At 40.5% G+C, this 27,052-nt stretch overlaps 2 protein-coding genes and 1 pseudogene across 3 annotated transcripts; all 3 read right to left on the reverse strand.

Moving 5' to 3' along the window:
• Positions 1–3,027: 3,027 nt before the first annotated feature.
• Positions 3,028–5,305, reverse strand: LOC113010758 (tripartite motif-containing protein 16-like). Its single transcript, XM_026149965.2, has one exon. The coding sequence runs from the start codon at positions 5,242–5,244 to the stop codon at positions 3,892–3,894; it is 1,353 nt and encodes a 450-aa protein (XP_026005750.2). The 5' UTR covers positions 5,245–5,305; the 3' UTR covers positions 3,028–3,891.
• Positions 5,306–9,599: 4,294 nt separating this feature from the next.
• LOC113011167 (tripartite motif-containing protein 29-like) lies at positions 9,600–13,216 on the reverse strand (annotated as a pseudogene). The gene is made up of 2 exons (XR_013903323.1): positions 13,083–13,216; positions 9,600–10,998 (listed from the first exon to the last, which is right to left on the reverse strand). The product of XR_013903323.1 is annotated as a tripartite motif-containing protein 29-like (transcript).
• Positions 13,217–21,289: 8,073 nt separating this feature from the next.
• LOC113010866 (tripartite motif-containing protein 16-like) lies at positions 21,290–23,288 on the reverse strand. The gene has a single exon (XM_026150110.2). The coding sequence runs from the start codon at positions 23,072–23,074 to the stop codon at positions 21,290–21,292; it is 1,785 nt and encodes a 594-aa protein (XP_026005895.2). The 5' UTR covers positions 23,075–23,288.
• Between the last annotated feature and the right edge of the window lie 3,764 nt (positions 23,289–27,052).

A 27,052-nucleotide genomic window follows, 5' to 3' on the forward strand; every position in this document is an offset into this window, starting at 1 on the left:
TCCTGTTTCTCACAGTAAGAGATCAAAAATGCCAGACAGGACTTGAAAGCTTTGATTTTTCTTCCAGTGCAGACATCACAGGCCACATCTTCAGGTCCAGCATAGCAGTGATCAGCAGGAGCAGCTTGGAGTCCAGTCTTCTTCAGCTCCTCCACTAAATCTGCTAACATGGTGCTTTTCATCAGGACAGGCCTCGCTGTGAAAGTCTGTCTGCACCGAGGGCAGCTGTAGATTTTCTTCTTTTCCTCTTCATCCCAGAAGCTTTTAATACAGTTCATGGAGTAGCTGTGTCCACAGGGAATAGTCACCGGATGCTTCAGTTCTTCAAGATCTCTGCTCTTGTTCACCTCCTACAGGAAATGCTGTTTAGACCCATCCTGATCAAACACATCTGTGAAGGGAGGCTCTAAAGAATGATTCTGACAGAGATACAAATGGCATTTAAGGAAGGCAATGTTTGTGTTTGTCTGATGTGTTTGTGTGATTTGCAGGAGCATGCAGCAATACGTTTGACCCAGTTAAACTTTGATACAGTGGGATGCAAAAGTTTGGGCAACCTTGTTAATAGTCATTATTTTTATGTATAAATCGTTGGTTGTTACAATAAAAAACATCAGTTAAATATATCATATAGGAGACACACACAGTGATATTTGAGAAGTGAAATGAAGTTTAATGGATTTACAGAAAGTGTGCAATAAATGTTTAAACAAAGTCAGGCAGGTGCATAAATTTGGGCACTGTTGTCATTTTATTGATTCCAAAACCTTTAGAACTAATTATTGGAACTCAAATTGGCTTAGTAAGCTCAGTGACCCCTGACCTACATTTACAGGTGAATCCAATAATGAGAAAGAGTATTTAAGGGGGGCAAACTGTAAGTTTCCCTCTTTTAATTTTCTCTGAAGAGTAGCAACATGGGGGTCTCAAAACAACTCTCCAATGACCTGAAGACAAAGACTGTTCACCATCATGGTTTAGGGGAAGGACACAGAAAGTTGTCTCAGAGATTTAAGCTGTCCGTTTCCACAGTTAGGAACATACTGAGAAAATGAAAGACCACAGGCTCAGTTCAAGTTAAGGCTCGAAGTGGCAGACCAAGACAAATCTCGGATAGACAGAAGCGACGATTGGTGAGAACATTCCGAGTCAACACACAGACCAGCACCAAAGACCTACAACATCATCTTGCAGCAGATGGAGTCACTGTGCATCGTTCAACCATTTCAGGCACTTTACACAAGGAGATGCTGTATGCAAGAGTGATGCAGAGGAAGCCTTTGCTCCGCCCACAGCACAAACAGAGCCGATTGAGGTTTGCTAAAGCAAATTTGGACAAGCCAGCTTCATTCTGGAATAAGGTGCTGTGGGCTGATCAAACTAAAAATGAGCTATTTGGGCATAACAAGGGATGTTATGTATGGAGGAAAAAGAACACAGCAGTCCAAGAAAAACACCTGCTACCTACAGTAAAATATGGTGGTGGCTCCATCATGCTGTGGGGCTGCGTGGCCAGTGCAGGGACTGGGAATCTTGTCAAAGTTGAGGGACACATGGATTCCACTCAGTATCAGCAGATCCTGGAGACCAATATCCAGGAATCAGTGACAAAGCTGGATTTTTCAACAAGACAACGACCCGAACCACTACTCAAAATCCACTAAGGCTTTCATGCAGAGGAACAAGTACAACGTTTCGTGAATGGCCATCTCAGTCCCCAGACCTGAAAATTACTGAAAATCTGGGGTGTGAGTTAAAGAGAGCTGTCCATGCTCGGAAGCCATCAAACCTGAATGAACTAGAGATGTTTAGTAAAGAGGAATGGTCCAAAATACCTTTCAACCACAATCCAGACTCTCATTGGAACCTACAGGAAGCGTTTAGAGGCTGTAATTTCTGCAAAAAATGTGGTGTCCAAATTTATGCACCTGCCTGATTTTGTTTAAACATTTATTGCACACTTTCTGTAAATCCAATAAACTTCATTTCACTTTTCAAATATCACTGTGTGTGTCTCCTATATGATATATTTAACTGATGTTTTTTATTGTAACATCCAACGATTTATACAGGAAAAATAATGACTATTAACAAGGTTGCCCAAACTTTTGCATCCTACTGTAATTTTACACAAAACACCAGTTTGTTTAAATTATTTAAAATGTTCAGCAAACTTCTATCTTCTATCTAATGAATAAAAATGCATTGTGTGATCCTCTTGCACTGAATCTGTGAGACACTGTAAGATGAGCCCTCGGTTGTCATAAATCCAGTCCCACATCCATGACAACGAGATGTCCTCAATGTGGCATCATGCGGGCAAAAAAAACACAAAGCACAAATAACATCACATGATGAGGCCTGTGGGTGTTTTAAACTGCTGGGAAGTGATGAAAGAACAGCACTTATTGCCCTCCTCCTCTACAGAGCGATAGTTTCTCTACTTGAACACAAATGGCCTCCTTCCTTTTGTCAAACAGCCTGTCTGTTTCTCAGGATCTGTACATTGTCCTCAACACCGTATAACAACTTACTTATTCTGGATTGAGAGTCCAGACAGTCAGAAAAATGGAGGGATTTAAAGAGGAGACTTTAAAGTCTTTAAACTTAAAGAGGAGACTTTCTTGATTTTCAGTAGCCGAATGACTGAATTAAATTCACAAAGTATCTTTAAGTTAAAAAAACTGGCTCACTATAAAGTGCCGAACCACAAAAAACAGAACAATAAAGACAAGCGTCTTTAAAGATGACTCAAAAACAGTTGTAGGAGCAGTTTTATGAACCATGTTCTGTTAATATACTGACTGACCAGCAGCAACACTCTGACTCAGTGTTTCCATCTGTGTTTATTTCCATCTTTACATGAGAAACATCACCTGAACAGTGAGAGTGATAACTTCAGTTAAACAAAAGTACTTATATTGTGTGGTATACTATGATACTAACTTATTGTAAACATATACTGCTTAAGAGCAACACAGCAAATCAAAGAGTCACAACTATAAACATCCAATGATGAAACACACGTGATGCATTTAAAATTTAATTGTAAAATTCGAGGACACAAACCAGAAACAAAAGCAAAGAGTTAAAAGAAGACATTTGAAAATGAAAACAAGACGTCACTGAGCAACAACCTGACAGAACGAGAGACAACAGTTTACTATCAGAACTGAGGCTGATCATTAACAGGGAGCAGCAGGTAACAAGGTCATCAGCAGTGGAGGAAAGTACGAAAGTAATACTCAGCTTCATATTTGAAGATACTCGAGTATCTTAGCTGCAGGTCTGGAACAATTTACATACGAAGTCATATTAAAAACATGAAAAGCTCCAATAACTCCAAGTAGGAACAAAGACATTTAAAGTTATCAAATGATCCACAGAGATTATATAACCGTACAAAACACGAAAAGAAAATCTGGCATCAGAACTGTTTTAAATTTCCTCTCATCCATTTGTTTCTCTTTGCAAACCCACTGAAAATCTAACTCTACATAAAGCAGATCAAACCACTGAGACACAAATTAAATTGCTGCTTCCACTTGGATGCATCAGTTTCAGGACTCTAATAACATCATATATAAAAATATAGCAGATTCAGGCATTATTTTACTGCCGTGAGTAAATCTACTTTGTACTTTACTCTGTTTTACATAATAAGTCTAAACAGCATTTCCTAAACTCTTCAGCTACCAAAAAAACAAAACAAAGACTGAAAGGTCATAGGTGATGATGATGATGGTGTGGAGGAGGAGGTGAAATAAAAAGTCACTGTTGTCATAGAATACTGTGTCTCTAGATACTTGCAAGTCTTGAATACCACTTCTTATTCTTGAAATGTAACAATGATGATAAAAAGAAAAAAAATAATCTTGCAGGTCGTCTCATTTATGCTCTGAGCTCAATGAACTCTGCAGTGGCTCTGTGATATCCACTGAACCAAAGTCCAGCATAGAGCGGCTGATTGAATGCGGTCTGAACTCTGTGGAGGAGAGTCATGCTTTCAGAGACGCTGTAGAAAGCCAGGACACCTGCACTGTGATCCAGGTACACTCCGAGCCGGGACGTCCACGGGCCCGAGACGGCTGTTTTCACGCTGTTGTGTATGAATTTGTAGCTGCTGCTGCAATTACACTCCAGCGCCCAGGACTTGTCGTTGAATCCAAACGCGCACTCGTTCATGGACCCCTCTCTGCTGATATCTTTGTATGCCAGCGCCACTGTGACTCTCTTCCTGCACCACTCCACCTCCCAGTAACGACGGCCGGTCAGGCTCTGGTTACTCAGGACCTGCCTCCACCTAATGAATCTGTCCAGGTGAGTAGGATAAGACTGCTCCTCTCTCATTAATGTCGCTCTCCTGTTCCCCTCTGATAATGACAGCTGTGTGTTTACGGTGTTGGGATCCAGCGTGATTTGGAATGAATATTTTAAGAAGTCAGCTCTGGTCTTTGGCTCTGTTTGTGGGTTTACATCAACCACGGGTGAAACATCCACCCAGGTGTCCCTCAGGATGTCCTGTACTTTAGCTCTGAGCTTGGACACAGCTGCTGTCACCTCCCCAAAGAAGCTCAGAGGAAGGATTTTGGTTCTGGGTAACTCTGTAGGTGGATGAGTGAATGAAGGAAGGCGATGCAGAAACTGGTTGTGATCCTCTGTGTGTGAGAGCTCCTCCAGTTCAGCGTCTTTCCTTTTCAGGTCAGTGATCTCCTGCTCCAGCTCCTGCTGAAGCTCTTTGATTCGATTCTGTTCGGCTTTCTGCAGGGATCTGATCCGATACATCACATCAAAGCTTCTTTTTTTGATCTGCTGGGTGAGTTGATCAAAAACGCTCCTGCTCTCCTTCAGGGCTTTATCCGCAGAGAGATTGATTTTCTCCACCTCCAGCTTAAGCAGCTTCACGTCCTTTTGTCTGGTCTCGATTCTCTGCTTGATTTTTTGCCTGCTTGACCCCAGCTCGGTCTGACCGTCACCGTTCATTCCCACATTAAGTCCACTGTTCTTCAGCTCCTCCACCAACTCTTCTAACGTGGTGTTTGCTGCCAGGTCAGGCCGCGCTGTGAAGGACTTCCTGCACTTTGGGCAGCTGTAGGTGGCATTCCTGTCCTCCTTATCCCAGTGGGAATTAATGCAGTTGGTACAGTAGCTGTGACCACAGGAAACAGTCACCGGATCCTTTAACAAATCCAAACAGATCAAACAACAGGTCTTTTTATCCAGAAGGACGCCTTTCTCTGCCATTTCTCCCCGTAAGTGTGGACAGAAACACGTGTGTGCGCTCCGATTCAAACCAAACCCTCCTCCTCTGGTTTCTGTTTAGCCGCAGATCTGCGTTTGAATGGAACCTTTCAGCTCACGCAGTCACGCGCTGGTTACACCCATCCTCACACTTGTAGATCGGCGACGGGGAGAGCGTGAAGACGAGCATGCGCAGAGCATGCGCAGTTAGAGCGGGAACGGGTTGTCTTAAAGTGGCAGTTTCATTTGAAGATAAAATGAAAATAGAATTCACATCGTGAAAAGAGATTATTTTTTACTGTAAAACTGAAATATTAAAAAAATGCTGACGGAGGAAGAGGAAAGACAAATGATTTTAAAGTTATAAAATCAGAATCATCTTTATTACCATGTATGTGCCAAAAACCTGTGACAAAGTTGGCCTGTCTGTCAGAACTCTGGCAGTTTTTCAGCCAACAGGCCCTTAGACGGGCAGCCCAATCATCAACGACCCCTCTCACATTCTTCACCCCGCATTTCAGCGGCTCCTCTCTGAGCGAAGCCTCCGCTGCATTTCCTGCAGGACTGAGAGGAGGAGAGCCACCCTGCTTTTTAACTCCAGCCGATAAGACGATTTCCCACACCAGAAACATAAACTACACTACACTCTTTTTGTGCTGCTGACACTTTACTCACGTTTAGTCACTCAGTTATTTATTCAGCTATTCAGTCACTTTAATTTTAAAACTGTGTAATTTTAAAACTGTGTATACTGTATATTCTGTGTATTTATTATCTCACTCTTATTGCCTGTATCTGCCCTGCCCTTATCTTCAACGCCATGCTGCTCTGTTGTATCTTAATTGCCCCTTGGGGATAAATAAAGTCTTTCTGATTCTGCGCACACATCCAAGGAAATGGGTTCTGTTTCTTTGCTTTTCAGTAAACTTATCAGAAAAAACGAACAGACAGCAACAACATGTATAACATATTTATGTGTACAAAGATACTGGAATAAATAATGGAGTAAATAAGGGATGGATAACTGGTTATTATGAATACAGAACTTGAGAATATAACTTGATGACATACATATATATCTGCTTAAGTGTTTGACCAGTAAGCATCCTGCCGGGGGTCTGGTAGTGGGGGCTGTGATGTCCTACAGGGCGACAGGTCTGTAGTCATTTAACTCAGTGACAGAGGGTTTTGTTTTTTTTTTAGACCGCGATGATTGTGGAGTGCTTGAAGCAGGAGGGGACTTCACACAGGTCCAGGGATCTGCTGAAGATCTGTGTGATGATGGGAGCCAGCTGGTCAGCTCAGACTTTGGGGCAGGAGGGTGACTCACTGTCTGTTACCTGTGTTTTGTCTGCTGAAGAGTTACCTCACATCTTCTTCACAGTGTAGATGGTGAGTCAGTAAGGAGGGGTGGGTGGTGGTGGGAAGTGGTGTGTGATGTGGTTGGAGAGGGTGAGGGGTGTGAAGATGTGATCGTTAAACCTGCAGGAAAACATTCAGGTCTTTGACCAGTTGATTGTTCTCCCTGGTGTGGGGGGATGGTCTCCTGTGGTTGGTGATATCCTGCAGTCCTCTCCACATTGATGCAGGGTCGTTACCTGAAAACTTGGCGCAGAAACTGATGGAAGATGTTACAGCACCGGTGAGATCATCAGGTCTGTAGCTGTGGCCTCAAAAACACTCCAGTCTGTGCTGTCAAAGCACTAATGAATTTACATTGGTTGTTAAAGGGAAAGATTAAATATATGAAAAATAGAAAAACTGGAAATTCTGTTTATGTGACACTTTTAAAAGCATAGAGAAAATAAAGAGAGTACAAAATAAGCACATAAAGTGTACGTGTCCTCTTTAGGAACATGAAAGTGATCTTTTTGTCAGAACACACATTAACAAACTGTAGACCCACCAGATGAGACCCTGAAACTCCAATGATGCTGATGGATGTGGCCCTCTGACCTCACACACTAATTTGTTCATGAAGACAGAGGTGTGGTTATTTTTCACCACTGTTGTAGATGAAAGCTTTTTAAATGTTTATCATATTTTCTTGGTTAGAAAAGACCAGAGAATGACATAAAACACAAGTTCAAAATATGCTGCTGGAGGTCAAAGAGTCCTTAAGTCTCATGGGTGATAAATTTTAACAAGTCCTGGTTTTAAATTTGGAGTTTCATTATTATTATTTTGTGTCTGAGTCACTTTTTATGGAGGCTTCTGTCCAAAGTGAAATGTCTGAGGGCTGAAGCTCTTCTTCACTGCTTTTAGTCGGCATTAAACAAAAGTGCATCAGAGTCAACATCTGGTAAGAAATGAGACACAGCAGCTGATCGAATCATTTCATGTTGAGATCTTCAGACAAAATGATCATGAATACAAATAAATGACAGCAGCCTCCAGCTGCTCTGTCGTCACCATTACTGTTTCATGATGTAGTTGTTCTGCTGAAACTGACCTATTTTTCTCTTGTTATGAAGAGTAATACTGTGGTTTTAAATGTGGCCCATATGGTGCATTTACAAAGCTGTTGATTTTTTTTCGTTCAAGAGGAATAAAAGGCTTGGATCTGTAACTTTATTTAGCAAAGTTAGAGAGCCAAGCTAAATGAAAGAGTTTGACTCAGCCAGTCACATTTTTAACAGGTGCTATGAAAATGTTAACGTCAGGAATAAAGTGAAATTACAGGGACCAGAAAAGGTGTGGAAAAAAAGACGTGTATTATTGCAATCACCCCCAGAGAGGCGCTGTAGATGACAGACAACATATTAAGAGAGTCCACATAGTCATTTTATGAGATTTTTACTGTTCATGTTAAACCATGGTGTTTGCTGATACAGTGTTAGTCAATTATTTAGTTTGGAGTTTAATCTAACTAATGATGCTTTGATCCAGTTTACCAGGATCTATGACACAGTGCACTTTATGATAAAGGCTTTATTCAGCCTAAAAACATGGCAGAATGTAAAACATGTGGACAAACTGAGCTGAGGTGCTTTAACCTCCTCTACATCCCTGTTAGCAGGATGAAGCTCTTGTGCATCACTTTCAGATTTCACTTGTTAACCTGCAGGAAGACAAAACGTAACTGAGCCTTCAGCAGCTTCAACATCATCAGTAAAGACAGATTTAAATATGTGTAATATCACACTGTGTCAGTTTGTTCACAGGAGTCACAACCTGTAACACTGATGCTGCATTCAAGGACCATTAAAAACATTTTAAAGGACTTAAGAACATGAAGAAAATGTGACTTGTTTCTCTGTAATGAAGCTGTTTTAGTGAAGAAAGTTGAAAGGTCACAGAGCGACTGCTGAATCTTCTGCTCTAAACATGAACTCTGAACTTTGTGATGCTTCAGGAGGAAAACTGCTTCAGTTATTCTCTCAGATTAGTTTCATATTTTCTGCATCAGATTTGAGTGAGATCCTGGAATGAAGACAGAAGAAAAGACTTTGTTCAAAGTTTGATTTATAGTCAAACCTTCCAGTTTATTCACACAATAAAACATCAACACAATATATGAATTCATTCATTAAAATCAGTTTTTCCTCATTTGTTTGATGATTTTGACAAAAACAAACACAAACACACACACATGGTCTGCCATACTCATAAAGAGAAATGTCGACATTTTTCAATACAAATATTCCAGAAACATTTAGAGGATAGAGAAGTTTACATTTTGATGTGGAGAAATATTTTAGTAAATCAAAATGATGATGAGCAGTGATAGCCTCCATAAACAGTCACAGGAAAGATCTCCTTTAAAAACTCAGAAACATCAAGAGAACAACTAGAAGATGTGGAGGTACCACCCATAATGTTTGACTGACAGCTGATCTCTGTGCAGAAATGATGGAGAGAAAATAAAATGAAACTAAAATACAGATTTAAACCCACAATATGAAAGACTTCAGTCTATTTCACTTTAATCAACTCAGCAGTATCTTCACTATAGTAAACCAACAGTCCAGCATAGAGCGGCTGAGTGAATGTGGTCTGGACTCTGTGGAGGAGAGTCATGGTTTCAGAGACGCTGTAGAAGGACAAAATACCTGCTCTGTGATCCAGGTACACTCCTACTCTGGAGGAATGAGGACCTGAGACAGGAGTTTGGATGTTGTTGTACCAAAATGTATAACTGTTGTTGTCACAATCTAATGACCAAGATTTGTCATTACATCCAAATACACACTCATTCACACTCCCTGTTCTGCTGATATTCTTGTATGCGACTGCTACATCAACTCTCCCTCTCCACTCCACCTCCCAGTAACAACGTCCAGTTAGACTCTCTCTACTCAGGACCTGTTTATACGAAGTAAATCTGTCTGGATGATCAGAATAATTTTTTTGTTTCATTAAGGTTGCTTTTCTGTTCCCCTCTGATAATAACAGCTCTTTGTATGCTGTGTTTGGATCCAGTGTGATTTCACATGAATATTTTAAGAATCCAGCTCTGGTCTTTGGCTCTGGTGGATCTGACAGTAAAACATCCACTTCAGTGACTGTCAGTGAGATGTTTGTCCATTCCTCTCTCAGAATGTCCTGTAGTTTATCTCTGACCTCTGACACAGCTGCTGTCACATCCTCAAAGTAGCTCAGAGGACGGATATTGATGCTGGATGAGTCTGTAGACTCACTGAGTGCTGACAGTGAGGGGTAGTTGTGTAGAAACTGGATGTGATCCTCTGTGTGTGAGAGCTGCTTCAGCTCAGCATCTTTCCTCTTCAGCTCAGTGATCTCCTGCTCCAGCTTCTCCTGAAGCTCTTTGACTCGACTCGCTTCAGCTTCCTGCTGGGATCTGATCTGCTGCTTCACATCAGAGCTTCTTTTCTGGATGAGATGGATCAGCTCAGTGAAGATCTTCTCACTGTGCTCCACTGTTTGATCAGCAGACTGATTGATGGCCTCCACCTCCTGTTGAAGCAGCTTCACATCTTTCTCTCTGTCCTGGATTCTCTGCTGGATGTTTTGTCGACTCACCTCCAGCTCTCTCTGCCTCTCAGTCCTTTCTGCTGCAGCTGAGACTGTGTCGTGGCCTTTATGTTCATCCACAGAGCAGAGATAACAGATACTCTGCTGATCAGTACGGCAGAACATCTTCATCACCTCATCATGACGAGAGCAGATGTTCTCCTGGAGCTTCTTGGAGGGCTCCACCAGCTTGTGTTTCTTTAATGGAGCCACATCATAATGACGCTGAAGGTGTTTCTCACAGTAAGATGCCAGACAGAATAAACAGGACTTGAATGCTTTCACTTTTCTTCCAGTGCAGACATCACAGGCCACATCTTCAGGTCCAGCATAGCAGTGATCAACAGGAGCAGCTTGGAGTCCAGTCTTCTTCAGCTCCTCCACTAAATCTGCTAACATGGTGTTTTTCACCAGGACAGGCCTCGCTGTGAAAGTCCTCCGGCACTGAGGGCAGCTGTAGATTTTCCTGTTTTCCTCTCCATCCCAGTGGGTTTTAATACAGTTCATGCAGTAGCTGTGTCCACAAGGAATAGTCACCGGATCCTTCAGTAGATCCAAACAGACTGAACAGCAGAATTTTGTTTGATCCATTTGATTCATGTGCTGTGCCGTTTCACCGTCTCTCAGTGACTGTCCGACAGTTTGACTTTCTCTGAACAGAAACAACCTCTGTGCTCTGAAGGGAAACAGATCTCTGCTCTTGTTCACCTCCTACAGGAAATGAGGCTCACCAGCAACTGCATTTACACCATGTTGTTTAGACCCATCCTGATACAGACACATCTGTGAAGGGAGGCAACAACAAGTCATAAATGCTTATTTCATCAGTGCCAGGGTTTGTTATGTTTGATTTACAATATGCAGTTAAAACTGTGACCTAGCTAACCTTGTTAACTAGTAACTTAGCCTATACGAAATGCCTTGTGGCGATGATTTAAGTAAGGTAAAACTTTATTGGTATAGTACCTTTTGAGATAATAATAAAGCGCTCCATGATAACGCTGGTTACACCCTTGTGCACAGGTGTCAAAACTCCAGTCCTTGAGGTCCTGAAACTTTTACATGTGTCGCTGCTCCAACACACCTCAATAAAATTAGATTAATTAGCAAGAGCCCTGACTGCATACTGAGGTGACAATTCAGCCATTAGATTCATGTTATAGCAGCTCATGAATGAAGGTGGCACAATATAAGCATTTTTATTGTTGAAGTACATTTTTTTTCCAAACACTTTCATTTATTTCAAACTAGAAAATGCATTTTCTGAAGAAACTGCAGTGTGAATGCTGATAACTGAACGTTTTGAGTTGAAATAATTGCTGAATGTTAAGTTAAAAATGTTGAGGTTTAGGGGTTCCCACCTCAGCATGTAGTCAAGACTCTTGCTAATGACCTACTCATTTTATTCAGGTGTGTTGCAGCAGGGACACATGTAAAAGTTTCAGGACTTTGACACCCCTGCCCTTGTGGATTAAACAGGACGAATTTGTTACACTCTTAACTCATCTAAACAAGGCATTTTGTAGAGGGTACAGCAGCCATGGCAGTTTTTCTTGAAACAACTAATCTCACGTGTTGACTTTTTCTCAAAATAAGCATGGGAACAACTGTCTACAATAAATCGAACATATGTTTTACTCATTATGTAAGAATTGTTATACAAATGACCAGTGCCAAGTAGGGCTTGATCATTTTGATCGTCGACTAGTCACCGATTATTTTTGCGATTAGTTGACTGATCAGATCATGCATCCATTGGACGCACAGCTTACTGCACTAGCATGACCCATCCTCCAAATCCGGGGAAAAGGACGACGCATTTGTCGGAGTCTTCGAAATGAACAGCCTTCGTCGCGTCGCTGTAACGCAATCGGCCTACAAATGCGGCCTCCGAAGGATGCCGCCCCTGAATTTGGACAGAGCTACGATGCCGGAGACTGCTTCTTCTTCTTTTGCCTTTAACGGCAGCTGGCATGCTTGAACATGCATTGCTGTCATCTTCTGTTTCAGTCCGTTATTACACTTAAATCCTACTGCTTATTCCTGTCTTTCAGGATCTTACAAAGCTTCAAACGACGCGTCGACTATTAAATTAGTGGTCTACGATTTTGATAAACGACGTAATAACTATTATATATTGTACATATATTTATTAGTTTCAGATGTAGCCATTCTTGTATTTTGCTTGTTTACATTATTGTATTTTGCACAGCTCTGTTGCTTGTGAAGCTCGCACACAAGAATTTCACTTACATGTGCTGTACCAATGTACCTGCACATGTGATGTGACAATAAAAGTGATATGATTAATGACTAGTCGACTAATCTTGGCAGCCCTAATGCCAAGTGTACTGTGGTGTAAAAAAGTCATTAACTGCATGCTTGCTTCACCTACTTAGCTTTAGTATTTTAATTTCCTAACTGTACATCCAAAGCTTTGCTCACTGCAGCTGTATTGCGCAGTTATGTTACACCCCTGAAAGCAGAGGGGAAATTAAGAGTGATTTTCAAGTGATTCTCTCATGCAGTAGTTTAATGCAATGAAAAATGAACATAAGTAATTCACATTGCGTACTGCTCAATGTCACACAGTGTAAGAAAGAGCTAATTAATAACCCAAAAATAACAATTGAGTGCTTACTATTTGTATCTGAACATGTTTCCGTACAAAATAGATAACAATAGAAACGTTTGTAGCTCGTGCCGTTAGCTTAATGGCCATTGTGCAACTGAGGCTCAAAACCGCGGTCTACCCACTAAAAATCTATAATAAAATGTTTCTGAAGCTCACAAAATAACGAAAGACTACCTATAAAATATCTCAACAACGTACAGAGTATAAAATATCATGTTTTGATCACCATTACCTTAAAACACGGAGGAAAGAATGACGAGGGTGATTTTGAGATGCTTCTCTTCTGCATTAGTTTTGTAATGAGGAGAGAGCGCGCGAAAGCCCCCTGGTAGAGAAAGAAGCCATTACCAATCGATCCCAGAAAAGACTTACTAGCCGATTACTGATGTACAGCTCGCAGTTCTCTTGAATCAAATGACAACCATTAATGCAACATGAAAAATAACCAATTTAAAACAATTTCGCAGTGTATTTACATTGTTTTCAGGCTTAAGAATTTGTATTAACTGAGTGCCTTTTTTTTTTACTGTCAACTCTTTTAGTACAAAATCAACTTATGAATAACACCTGTATGGAGTCTTTTGGTACTGCTAAGGGGCTATAAGGGTAGTTTTCCACCCTGTCACAGTTACAGCAGCACTTTGTATCATCCACAGTCCTGAAAATTTTGGTGCATTGTTGTATTGTTTGGTTATATTTTTAAAAAAATTGAAAACGAAAAAACTTTTTGTTATTCGTGAATGTATTTTACTGTATTTATTACCAGTGCAAATAATTCAATTATTCATAATGGACACTCCAGTTTACAAAAAACTTGAAGGAATTTAAAATTTAACAAATTATAGCTAAAAAGATCAAAACTAGCCATTTAAATCCTGCCTCAGTTTTTGTAGCAAATCTTAAAAAGAATATTCAACATAAAAATGTAAACACATCTGCAGATATTTTCCTATAGCAGAACATCTTTATCACCTAATCATAACCGGACTTGAAGGCTTTCATTTTTCTCCCAGTGCAGACATCACAGGCCACATCTTCAGGTCCAGCTTGGAGTCCAGTCTTCTTCAGCTCCTCCACTAAATCTGCTTACATGGTGTTTTCCATCAGGACATGTCTCGATGTGAAAGTCTGTCTGCACTGAGGGCAGCTATAGATTTTCTTCTCTTCATCCCAGAAGGGTTTTAATACAGTTCATGCAGTAGCTGTGTCCACAGGGAATAGTCACCGGATCCTTCAGTAGATCCAAACAGATCAAAATAGAATCTTATTTCGTCCATCTGATTTCCTTGCTGCACTATTTCACTTGTTTTTAGTGACTTTTGAACAAATAGCTGAGAGTACATTTTAATGTGCAGCCTCAGAAGGCGAACTCATGTTACATATGAAACAGGACATAAATAGGCATTATATCCGGATCTGAAACAAATTAAAACAAGGCTTTGAACACACTTCAGATCTGAAAAGGGAAAAAAAACACATGCTGGATATCTGAGCTGATATGAACTGAGTACTATGTTAGGAACCAAAGGATTTCACATTGTATGATGGAAGTGAAAACTGAATTGAACTGAATCTCCACCCAGGTCTCAAAAACATAATGTCTGGTGAGGTTTTTCAGGGGGGGTTATGATTAAAATGCAACACCGCAACCTAGGGGAATTTCCCCGCTATGAAATATAAAGATTGTAGTTTCAAACAAGCCAAACAAATGATAACGCAGGCTCGAATACACTACTGATGCAGACTGGTTTCAATATCAAAATACTTTTATTCAATATATTTGTTAAAAACAAACAAACAAATACAAATAAAACAGAAGTTAAAACAAGTGGAGCATGAATCAGTATAAAGGTTGACTGTGAAGTAAAACAACCAAATATTGAGCTGGACTTACCAGTAGCTGAGGACCATGGGGAGAAAAAAGGCACACGTACAAACCAACCACCTATATACACAAGGTGGTGTAAAACAAAAGGAATGTGGAAAACAACCCACTGGCATGAAGGCCCCACGGCTACTAGCTTATCCTACTTTTAAACCTGTAATAGGACACTTACCACCAGGCTCATTGCTCACAGTCATACAAGAAGAACTACTAAAATCTACTCCAAGCATTTTAAAACATCACACATGCTTTTAAAACAAAGAAAATAAAAAATACACAAGTCAAATAGTAATTTACACTCCACAGGTGAATGATGGTTGTTATAACTGATCCTATCACAAACACACTTTGTGCTAGAACACAATGCAGCATGGGGCCATCTGTGGCGACTGGAGCAAGTCAAACAGACAAATAGCAGATGTAAGCAGACACCAGCAAGACACACGTGAAGAGATCCTTCGAACCCAACGACGTAGGCAAAACAGAAATATAAGAATCAGAATTGTGTTTATTGGCCATGTATATGTGCGGTAGATGGTGACTCACAAGCACAGCAATGTAAATCACACACACACACACACACACACACACACACACACACACACACACACACACACACACACACACACACACACACACACACACACACACACACACCAAATTAAGGATTGTACATTAACATATGTTATTGTGGAAACTGCTATTGGGACCATACTGAATTTAACCAGATAAATATTTGATATAGTGAGAGAAAGAGAGTAAATGACAAACAGCCATTATAATTCATCATACACTGAGAGTAGCAGACAAATCAATAAAACACCTCTTCCAATTAATCTAATAATTCATTCAGCGTCCATCTGTTTGTTTTTTATGAGCTTTGTTTGATTTGATAAGTATCTGAGGCTGAGACCACAGGACTGCTTACCTGTATCATTTGCTTGTTTCTCCTTTTCTGTTTTTTTCTAAACCGAGGACCTGATGGCTTTGATCTTTTCTTGTCCATTTTTGTCCATCAGCAATTTTTCACTCCAGCATCAACACCTAATAGACCTACACCTTGTGGCCCCTAGAGACAAAGCAGCACGTACAAACTCCAAAACACGTACAAAACACAACGGAAGTGCTCCAGGATGCTAGGGGCAATGTTGAGCTTTGCACGTGATTTGTCTCTAGGGGCCACCGTATATATTTATATGTAAACATATATAAATAAAACCACAATCTTTTTTACATTAGTAATTCCTTTTGTGCATAATTTCATATTTTTGTTGATAAGAAATTAATTAAAGCAACAAAACAACCTGAAGAGCCGGTTAGGAGCCAAAAGAGCCGGTTCTCTAAAAACAGCTGGAATTTCCATCACTAGCCCTGTGGTGTTCAGGTGTATAATGTGGTGTGGAGGTGTGTATGCAGCAGCACCGAGGTCCTCAGCTGATTTTAATTTCAAATATGTGTCTTGGGCATAACTTTGTTTATGGCAGCCTGTGTGATTCATGCTGTATTCACCTTGCACGCTAAGGTGCAGGCCAATTAAATCACCAGGAAGGCCGATGAACACCCGCCAGGCAGCATAAAGTTTGATTAAAATCTGCTGCAGAACATAACTGTGAATTCTGACAGCCAATTTCACATGTTAGTGTTTCAGTCACTAAAGACTGGCAGTAAATGGAAATGTCAAATGATTCATTACAAGGAGCTGCCAACTTTAGAGGCTGGTTAATCGTGACAAATCTTTTCCTTCACTCAGGTTAGCTAGTAGATTGCGGCTCAAGCAGTGAACACATGTTATCTCTATTCGGACTTTCCCAAGTGTTCTTTATTTTTTGCTCTTGCTGTTTTCTTTTATTAAGCAGCTTTAATCTTGTCCCAGCTGTGGTTCAGGTGGTACAATTGGTACCAGTCACAGGGTCAGTGGATTGGTCCACAGTTTCCTCCAGCCCACATGCCAAAGTATCCTTGGACAAGACACTGAACCCCAAGTCCATCAGCGTGTGTGAATGTTGGCTAAAGCCCTCAGGCACAGATAGAAGTGCTGCATGAACGTGTGTGACTGGGTACATGAGACATGTAGCAGAAAGTGCTGTGAGTAGACAGGACCTATGCAAGTACGACATCATTTACAAACAACCAACACTTTTCATTTTCACTTTTTTCACTTTCATTGTGTTTTTATTTTGCCAGGGTGCATGCCTTAATTTCTCTCATCCAGTGTTATGTTGAATTATTCATCATTCAGTCTTATGTGGAGTTCAGGTCCAGAGATCATAATTGAGGCCAAACGCCACTTTTAAGATATAGGGTATAAAACTTTATTTTTAAATAAAAAGGGCAGTGATGCTAAAGCAGCCTTTAGTTATGCTGCTATCTCCTTAAATCTAGTGTTGCTAGCTATTTCCCAGGCTAACTGCTGCTCAGTTCCCCAAAACAAACAACCACTGAAAAGTTAAAAATGTGCTCTGATGAAATGATCAGTTTGGCTGGACTCTCTGCTGTTGCAATAAAGTAATAATGTCTTAACATCCATCCATCCAGGGTTTCTGGAGATGAGAGGATTTAAAGGTTAGCAGTGAAATAGCTCAATAAAGGAGAATCCATGTTCTAGTATTTCTGAAACAAACAAAAACATGGAAAACCATCAAAACTTTGTATGAAATGTAAGGAAAGTTGTGTCTGGTCATTTATTTGTTTGTTGTAAAAATGCTTCTTGGCAACAAATCTTATGTCAGTTTAGCTAATATGACATATGTAGTAGCAAATAATAAATAAATAATAACCTGTGGTATGCTTACACTTGATCTACATGCAACTATACAAACATGTCAGGATTATTATATTGACTGCTTGATCTACTGCAGTGACAACACTGAGGCCTCAAACCTGTCACGATCCTGGATCATTGACCCAGCGTTTTCAGTTTTCTTGTGTTTTGATGTCATTTTGTATTATGTTTCATGTTTAAGTCGTCTTTGGTTAAGTTGATTCTCTAGTGCCGAGGTTGTCCCTGTTTAGATTTGTATTAGTTAGTATTTCCCCCCTTGTGTCTTTGGGGGTGACTTTCCCCTGCAGGCTCATCTTCTCCAGAATTGTCCTGATCACACACAACAAATAAGAGACGAGAGAAAATTGTACAACCACCAGATGGTGAAAGAGTCCCACTGCAACTTTAAGCCATGAAGGATGTGTCTTGATGTTTGCTTGTGATAAATCTGCTTTATGTGAGTCTTTTTCAGAAAGTAACAGTAACACAAATGTAAAAGGAGCCAGTTTTTATTTCTTCATTTTTAGATGTACTCACTCAGGATCAGTTTGAAACCATTGGTTGAGACAGTATGTAGTTTAAATTTAAATATTCACCTGAAAGCTCTGAATTATTCACCTGAATGAAATAAATATGAACTCTTTAGAATACTGGCTTCTGTTTGTTTGAAAAAAAAAAGCTTTTGAGCTTCAGATAAGATCAAAGATAAGTTAAGGCAACTGCTGCATCACAAACACAGACATTAGAATAAATAATTAAAATTTATTATTAATTAATTAAAATATTTAAAAAACAAAAAGAACAAAAGCTAAACCTGCAAAATTCAAGCACCCAGAAATTGCCCTCTGTACTGTGATGTATTATATATATGAAGAAGTGCGGTTATTGTTCATCAGCTTTGAACTGATGTTCATTATATGTCTTTAATCAGTAAAGTCTCGCTTTGCTAGAAATAAATAAATCAATAAATAATTGTAAACATGCAGCTGTATGTTAGAAGTCAAAGGGTCCTTAAGTCTTCTGTAAATTGACGGGGATCAAATGAAGGACACAAGTATCTGTTCTTACTCTAATAAATGCTGCTTTAATATCCAACAGACTATTTTCCTTCCTCATCAGCAGTAAACAGCTCGACTGCGTCTGTGCATTTGTGTCCTCCATACTTGTTTCCACAGACATCTCAGGCTTGATGCCACGATGCAGTGTAGAAACCTGACAACCCTCTGACTCATGTTCAAATGTTCAAGGACATTTCTCAGGATCATGTATGACCCCTTTTTGACATTTGGACTTTCATTAATAATATTTGTGTTTCTGAGTCATTTTTGTGGAGACTTCTGTCCAACGTAGTGTCCAAATGAAGCCTGAAGCTTTTCTTCACCCTCTTGTCAGATGGTCAGCAACAAAACTCTGTTCCAACCAATGTCTGATAAGAGATGAGACACAGCAGCTGAGCAAATGATCATTTCATGCTGAAGACATCCTCAGACAGAATTAAATACATACATAATAACACAGCCTGGTGCCAATAACACAGCTAATGACACTGCTGTATCACTGGCTTTACTGATTAAAGACCATATCTGAAGGAAATCTTTGAACACAACAGAAAGTGACCTTTTAAACCTGCGATACTGATGCTGCATTCAAGGACCATTAAAAACATTTGAAAGGACTTAAGAACATGAAGAAAATGTGACTTGTTTCTCTGTAATGAAGCTGTTTTAGTGAAGAAAGTTGAAAGGTCACAGAGCGACTGCTGAATCTTCTGCTCTAAACATGAACTCTGAACTTTGTGATGCTTCAGGAGGAAAACTGCTTCAGTTATTCTCTCAGATTAGTTTCATATTTTCTGCATCAGATTTGAGTGAGATCCTGGAATGAAGACAGAAGAAAAGACTTTGTTCAAAGTTTGATTTATAGTCAAACCTTCCAGTTTATTCACACAATAAAACATCAACATCAACACAATATATGAATTCATTCATTAAAATCACAGTTTTTCCTCATTTGTTTGATGATTTTGACAAAAACAAACACAAACACACACACATGGTCTGCCATACTCATAAAGAGAAATGTCGACATTTTTCAATACAAATATTCCAGAAACATTTAGAGGATAGAGAAGTTTACATTTTCATGTGGAGAAATATTTTAGTAAATCAAAATGATGATGAGCAGTGATAGCCTCCATAAACAGTCACAGGAAAGATCTCCTTTAAAAACTCAGAAACATCAAGAGAACAACTAGAAGATGTGGAGGTACCACCCATAATGTTTAATCAATCAATCAACGCCCCCCCCCCCCCCCCCCCCCGACCCTACACACACAACAAAGACATCACATGGGGAGACAGGTCAGAGATCGGTAGCATTACAGAAACGCACTGAAATGTACACTACAATGAGAAAGTCCAAGAGGAAAAACAGACCTCTACTCATGCTGGGCTCCTATAACAGCATGAGAGCAGGAATCAAAAAAACTCCTCTGCACAGAAAGCACATAAATGCCCACAGTACAACATTATAGAGCACGTGACAAGCAACAGGGTTGGGTAGGGGGTGAGGAGTAATTAGAAGCAAACACAGCAGCCATCCTGCCCTGCGCTATAATTCCAGCGCGGGCCCAGACCTGCCGTGTTCTCCAGGAGGGAACAAGCATCAAAGACGTTTGGAAAGGGAGGGGGGATGAGTGAGTGCGTATCAGTGTAAGTGTATGTGTGTGCGTGTCCAGAGTTCAGCTGAGACAGTGTCCTTCGCCCTGCCAGGCTAAGTAAACAGTCTTTCAGCCAACCCAGGTGGCCTTGCATAGAGTGGGAAGAACAGTCTTAACACAGTCGTTATCAGAGTGTTGTTGTTCGGCTCATGCCTTGAGCCCACAGCTGGCGCCAAAGGGATAGCCGCATTATGATGGTGTTTTTTTCTTTTGTGCAAACAACTCATGAGAATTTAAAAGCTGTTCTTTGACACTTCGACACTAGTCCCTCAATCTCCGTTGGAGAGCCGCAAGCTTCTCCATGATGTTATCAAACTTGCGCTCCGTGGTCTTGTCATTCTTGTGCTCAAAGAACCAATTCCGAGAACTCACGACCGCAGTGAGCTTCTTCAAGATGAGATCCAATTTGCGCTCAGAGGTCTTATTCTGAGTGTTCACGACAGCCGCAAGCTTCTCCAAGATCTTATCCGTGCTCCACTCAATGAGCCCATTTTGAGAAACTCACACCTCGTCCCATCGTTTCAGTCCCAGTGGGCAGCCTTGGGGGGGTTTGAACAGCCGGCTCCGCTTTCTTAATTCTTCGATAAGCCAGCTCCGATCAGCAAGAACCCTGTTATCATGGTTCCGAATAGGTAGATATCTTCAGCGTCTTCGACCGACAGTCCCGCCAGGCACACGATCCTCCACTTCTACCACCTGTCCATTGTGTAGCTGGCAGGAAACGTACCTCCAGGACACTCAGGCTCACCCGAGCCCAGACTTCTCGTTGAGAAAAGGGTGTCAATAGCATTTCGGGAGTAGTTGATCAAATCCATAATTCCTCTTTTAGGTTTTAGAGAACAGACTGTGAAAAAATGCTCCAGGGAAAAGTAATACAAAAAACACGAGACTACCCAAAGACACAAGAGGCTAAGCAGGGAAGCTAAGGGAGAGGAGGAGGAGGAGAAAAGTGCGACCACCTTCTTCAAGAGCCAAGAAGTTTGACTGACAGCTGATCTCTGTGCAGAAATGATGGAGAGAAAATAAAATGAAACTAAAATACAGATTTAAACCCACAATATGAAAGACTTAAGTCTATTTCAGTTTAATCAACTCAGCTGTGTCTCCACAATCATAACCGGAACCATAACCATAACGAGAACCAGAACCAGAACCATAACCATAACGAGAACCAGAACCAGAACCATAACCATAACCAGAACCATAATCAGAACCATAACCATAACCAGAACCATAACCATAATCATGGTAAAACCAGAGTCCAGCATAGAGCGGCTGAGTGAATGTGGTCTGGACTCTGTGGAGGAGAGTCATGGTTTCAGAGACGCTGTAGAAGGACAAAATACCTGCTCTGTGATCCAGGTACACTCCTACTCTGGAGGAACAAGGACCTGAGACAGGAGTTTGGATGTTGTTGTGCCAAAATGTAAAACTGTTGTTGTTACAATCTAATGACCAAGATTTGTCATCATGTCCAAATCCACTCCCTGCTCTGCTGATATTCTTGTATGCGACTGCCACATAAACTTGTTCCCCTCTCCACTCCACCTCCCAGTAACAACGTCCACTCAGACTCTCTCTACTCAGGACCTGACAGCTGTCAGTGAATTTGTCTGGATGATCAGAATAAGACTGTTGTTGATTCATTGCTGTTGCTTTTCTGTTCCCCTCTGATAATAACAGCAATATGTGTGCTGTGTTTGGATCCAGTGTGATTTCACGTGAATATTTTAAGAATTCAGCTCTGGTCTTTGGCTCTGGTTGTGACAGTAAAACATCCACTTCAGTGACTGTCAGTGAGATGTTTGTCCATTCCTCTCTCAGAATGTCCTGTAGTTTATCTCTGACCTCTGACACAGCTGCTGTCACATCCTCAAAGTAGCTCAGAGGACGGATATTGATGCTGGATGAGTCTGTAGACTCACTGAGTGCTGACAGTGAGGGGTAGTTGTGTAGAAACTGGATGTGATCCTCTGTGTGTGAGAGCTGCTTCAGCTCAGCATCTTTCCTCTTCAGCTCAGTGATCTCCTGCTCCAGCTTCTCCTGAAGCTCTTTGACTCGACTCACTTCAGTTTCCTGCTGGGATCTGATCTGCTGCTTCACATCAGAGCTTCTTTTCTGGATGAGATGGATCAGCTCAGTGAAGATCTTCTCACTGTGCTCCACTGTTTGATCAGCAGACTGATTGATGGCCTCCACCTCCTGTTGAAGCAGCTTCACATCTTTCTCTCTGTCCTGGATTCTCTGCTGGATGTTTTGTCGACTCACCTCCAGCTCTCTCTGCCTCTCAGTCCTTTCTGCTGCAGCTGAGACTGTGTCGTGGCCTTTATGTTCATCCACAGAGCAGAGATAACAGATACTCTGCTGATCAGTACGGCAGAACATCTTCATCACCTCATCATGACGAGAGCAGATGTTGTCCTGGAGCTTCTTGGAGGGCTCCACCAGCTTGTGTTTCTTTAATGGAGCCACATCATAATGAGGCTGAAGGTGTTTCTCACAGTAAGATGCCAGACAGACTAAACAGGACTTGAATGCTTTCATTTTTCTCCCAGTGCAGACATCACAGGCCACATCTTCAGGTCCAGCATAGCAGTGATCAGCAGGAGCAGCTTGGAGTCCAGTCTTCTTCAGCTCCTCCACTAAATCTGCTAACATGGTGCTTTTCACCAGGACAGGCCTCGCTGTGAAAGTCTGTCTGCACTGAGGGCAGCTGTAGATTTTCTTCTTTTCCTCTTCATCCCAGAAGCTTTTAATACAGTTCATGCAGTAGCTGTGTCCACAGGGAATAGTCACCGGATCCTTCAGTAGATCCAAACAGACTGAACAGCAGAATTTTGTTTGATCCATTTGATTCATGTGCTGTGCCGTTTCACCGTCTCTCAGTGACTGTCAGACAGTTTCACTTCCTCTGAACAGAAACTACCTCTGTGCTCTGAAGGGAAACAGATCTCTGCTCTTGTTCACCTCCTACAGGAAATGAGGCTCACCAGCAACTGCATTTACACCATGTTGTTTAGACCCATCCTGATACAGACACATCTGTGAAGGGAGGCACTAAAGAAATATTCTTACTGAGCGACCAAGAGCCAATCACATGACGCAGGGTGTGGTATGTTTGGTTACAGCATGCAGTAACAAGTCTGACCCAGTTAAAGGTTAATAGTTTAACTTTACTTGGATATTTGAAATGTGACAGTCAACACTCAGCGAGTTCATTTTATATTTCAAAAAGTTCAGCAAAGTTTAGGATGCTGTGATGTGATGTGATAGTTCATTCTCACACTTACAGAATGATGCATGGGAACAACTGACTCCACTAAATCAAACCTATGTTCAAATGAGATTACTGTACAAGACAGGCAGCAAGCTTGATTTCTTGATTCTTTTTTTAAATGGTAAAATATATGTAAAACTATTTAAAAAACAAATACAGATAGTGTTCTAATTCTACATTCTTTAGTAATGTTTCCTGTGTACCACCATGTATTTCGAAACAATACATTAGTATGTGCTTTATATGCATACACTCAAATATAATTCAACATTCACACTGAAGATACACAGTAGACATAAGAATCAGTTTTCATGCCCTTTGTTTATTCTTTCATTTAAAATCTTTGTGGTAAAGATCATCATAATTACCCATTAACTTTCATGTACATCTTAAATGTTTCACTACACTGTTGGCAGCAAAGATTACACCGCAAAGCCGATTAAACTAGAAGCTAAACGACTCTTCAGTCCTCTTTTGGAAGCAGTCTTTAAATGACAAGCATTAACTTTTGTCATAAACTGTATAACCACCAGATGGCGATATTAGCTTGTAAGTAATAAAACGGCATCAAAACAAACCTCTAGTCCGACCTGAGACCCAGCTCCTGATCGAATGATTATTTCATGGTGAGGAGATCCTCAGACAAAATGAACTTAAATACAGATTAATAACAGTTTGCTAAAGATGGAAACTCACTGCAAGGACAGAGAACTGCGTTTTTTTCACTTTAACATTTTTGTTTTCACATTGAACTTGAACATTTTTCTGTTATTTTGCAAATTCTCCTATTTTATATATTTAAATAGAAAACTGAGGAGAAATTCTTTGGTAAGTTAAATATTTTTTGGCAATAAAACTTTTTTTTGAGGGCAAAGCCAAATATTCATCCAATTTAACCACCTGAGAAACATCCCCATAGCAAACAGGTTTCACAAATTCACATTTCTCAAAAACCTCCCAAAAGTCTTTACACGTCTCTTCTGTTAATCAGTGTCCAAAAGTAAATCGACACTTTTAAGGTGTATTGCTACTCTCAAGTGTCAGTGAAATATTTAATCTAATTTTACATGTTTTTGTTTTATGAAAGTATGTTTTGTGACCTTCAGTAACTCCATATTGTGGACAAAACCTCCACCAACAGCAGGGAACAGTTTCAATAATTTAACACTGTCTTGGTCATGATGTGCTGTGCAGCAGACAGAGGCATAAACCCAACATGCAGATACTCAGATGCAGAAGTGAACCTAAAAGGCAGCTTTATTGCTGGACTTGCAGGAAACCATAGTACAAAGAACTTCACTAGGAAGCTAGACTACAACACAGACAAGACACACAGCAAGCGTGAGCTCATGACAAGGGCTGTATCCCAATAAAGTAGGCAGCCTTAACGGTCCTCAAGGTCCGCGTACTCAAAGACCGCTAAGACCGGAAGTGCGAGGCTTGTAGGCTTGTTAAAGCCTCCGTCGCGCTGCCCAGGTTGCCTAGCAACCATGATACTAACAGCTGGAAACGTTTCATTCAGCTTTGTTTGACAGAAATGAAGAGAAGATATTTTGTTCATTTGTTTCTACATGAGCTCTGTGTGATTTAATAAGTATCTGAGGCTGAGACCACAGGACTGTAAAACATGATTGTTGGGCTTCATTTCTGTACTGAACGGTCATTTTAAGATTAGCTAGTAAATAACAATTAGCTAATGTTGTTCATGAGACTAAAGTCATCTCACTTTGGTAATGTAAATATAATATGGCCAATATTAAAGTTATTATATTAATCATTATTAGTTATTACAGCAGTGAGTTTGAACTCTGTGTCAAATACAGACCTGGAGACAAAAGGACAAAACACAGATGATATCAGAGAGACAGAGAGACGACAACAGGAGAGACTAAAGACAACAAAAAGATGAGACAAATACAGACTAGACATGAAAAGGGGACAAACATGAACAGAAAAAGGAACCAAAACCTAGAAACATAAGCAACAAAACTCAGAGGCTCTCAAAACCTGAACCTAACTATTTCATAATTCTGAAGAATGAATAAAATGTCCAACAAACTCAAAAACCTGGGTCAAATTCCCAGGAGCATGACAGTCAGACATTAACCTTTTTCATTGAAAGGTATTCTGTAAAGTTCAGTTTTCAGATTCCACTTGAAGAGTCTCTTAAAAGCACCTGAAGGTAACTTCACATTATCTTCCTGTTTCTAGGGCAGAATGATGGTCTTGTGTTATCAAACCTCAGGCTGGTGCCTCCAGTGTCCATGCATGCAGAAGCTTCTGGTTCATGTGTCAAACCATCCAAAACAGGAGTTTCCAAAGCTGCCGGGGTGCAGTCTGTTCAATGTTTCATGTCATCCCTGCAGAGCCAGAGCACCAGGCCTCCTATTTTCAGTCAAGGAAGGTGAGACAAAACCAGTAACCATAGTGCTCTGTGTCAAATATTTTCTATTCTATTGTTTCTTTTCTATTCTGTCACTGTGTGTTAACCCTGTGCAGGGTGAACGCTGCCTTTTGCCCAGTTAAACCCGAGGTTGATGGATGTTACTGAGTATTACTAATCATGTCACAGAATCTATAAGACAGGGATGTCAAACTCATTTTACACTGTGGGTCACTTACAGGTAACTTTGATCATAAGTGGGCCGGACATGTGAAGCTGCACGATTAATGTGTAAAATTACAGACAAGTTCTTTTAGTTGATTCCCCAGACTGTCCTGTAATTATAAAATATAAATTCTTTCATTAACTTAAAAATAATGTCCTATTTTTCAAGAATCCACTATAAAAAAAAAAGACAAAGAAATAAATTACAAATTTAGTGGAAAAAAAACAGGAACTTTAATTGTTTAACTGTCACCTCTTTGGTGTAGTACGAATAGCAGCTAAGGGGGATTCTTTAAAATGTCAAGAAAACCTAAAATTGTTATTATTAGTAGTAGTGATAAATATTAAAATTCTATGCATTTCACATTTTCCAGTTTCTGTAGGCTGATTCTGCCCCCAAGCTTTATGTTTGAAACCTTTGTTATAAGGGATCTAAATACAATAAATGAGGAATAATCATCGCCTTTATCAGAAAAAATTATTTTGCTATACAACATGTGCAGGTACAATTTAATAAATTTTAAAATATTTTTTGCAAAAATTAAGACATAAGTGAAGTGATTATATTGTATTTATAGAAAAAAATGCTTGACATAAATATAAATTAATTACAGGGCGCCTCCTGGGTGAGGTGTTCCGGACATGTCCCACCGGGAGGAGGCCCCGGGGCAGACCCAGGACACGCTGGAGAGATTATATCTCTCGGCTGGCCTGGGAACGCCTTGGTGTTCCCCCGGATAAGCTGGAGGAGGTGGCTGGGAAGAGGGAGGTCTGGGCCTCTCTGCTTAGGCTGCTGCCCCCGCGACCTGGCCTTGGATAAAGCGGATGAAGATGGATGGATGCTCTTTATTTTCTCAATTAATCACTTCACCGGCTGGTCTTAGGAACTGATCTGTTTCATCTAGCCTTCAGTGTAGTACACACTCCAACATGCACAATGAAGCAAAGCACT

Source organism: Astatotilapia calliptera, chromosome 18, assembly GCF_964374335.1.
Source record: "Astatotilapia calliptera chromosome 18, fAstCal68.1, whole genome shotgun sequence".
Classification (NCBI taxonomy): Eukaryota; Metazoa; Chordata; class Actinopteri; order Cichliformes; family Cichlidae; genus Astatotilapia; species Astatotilapia calliptera.

What these genes read in the sequence shown, in the direction of transcription:
- LOC113010758 (XM_026149965.2), bottom strand. Translation starts at nt 5,244, where the DNA reads ATGGCAGAGAAAGGCGTCCTTCTGGATAAAAAGACCTGTTGTTTGATC.
- LOC113010866 (XM_026150110.2), bottom strand. Translation starts at nt 23,074, where the DNA reads ATGAATCAAATGGATCAAACAAAATTCTGCTGTTCAGTCTGTTTGGAT.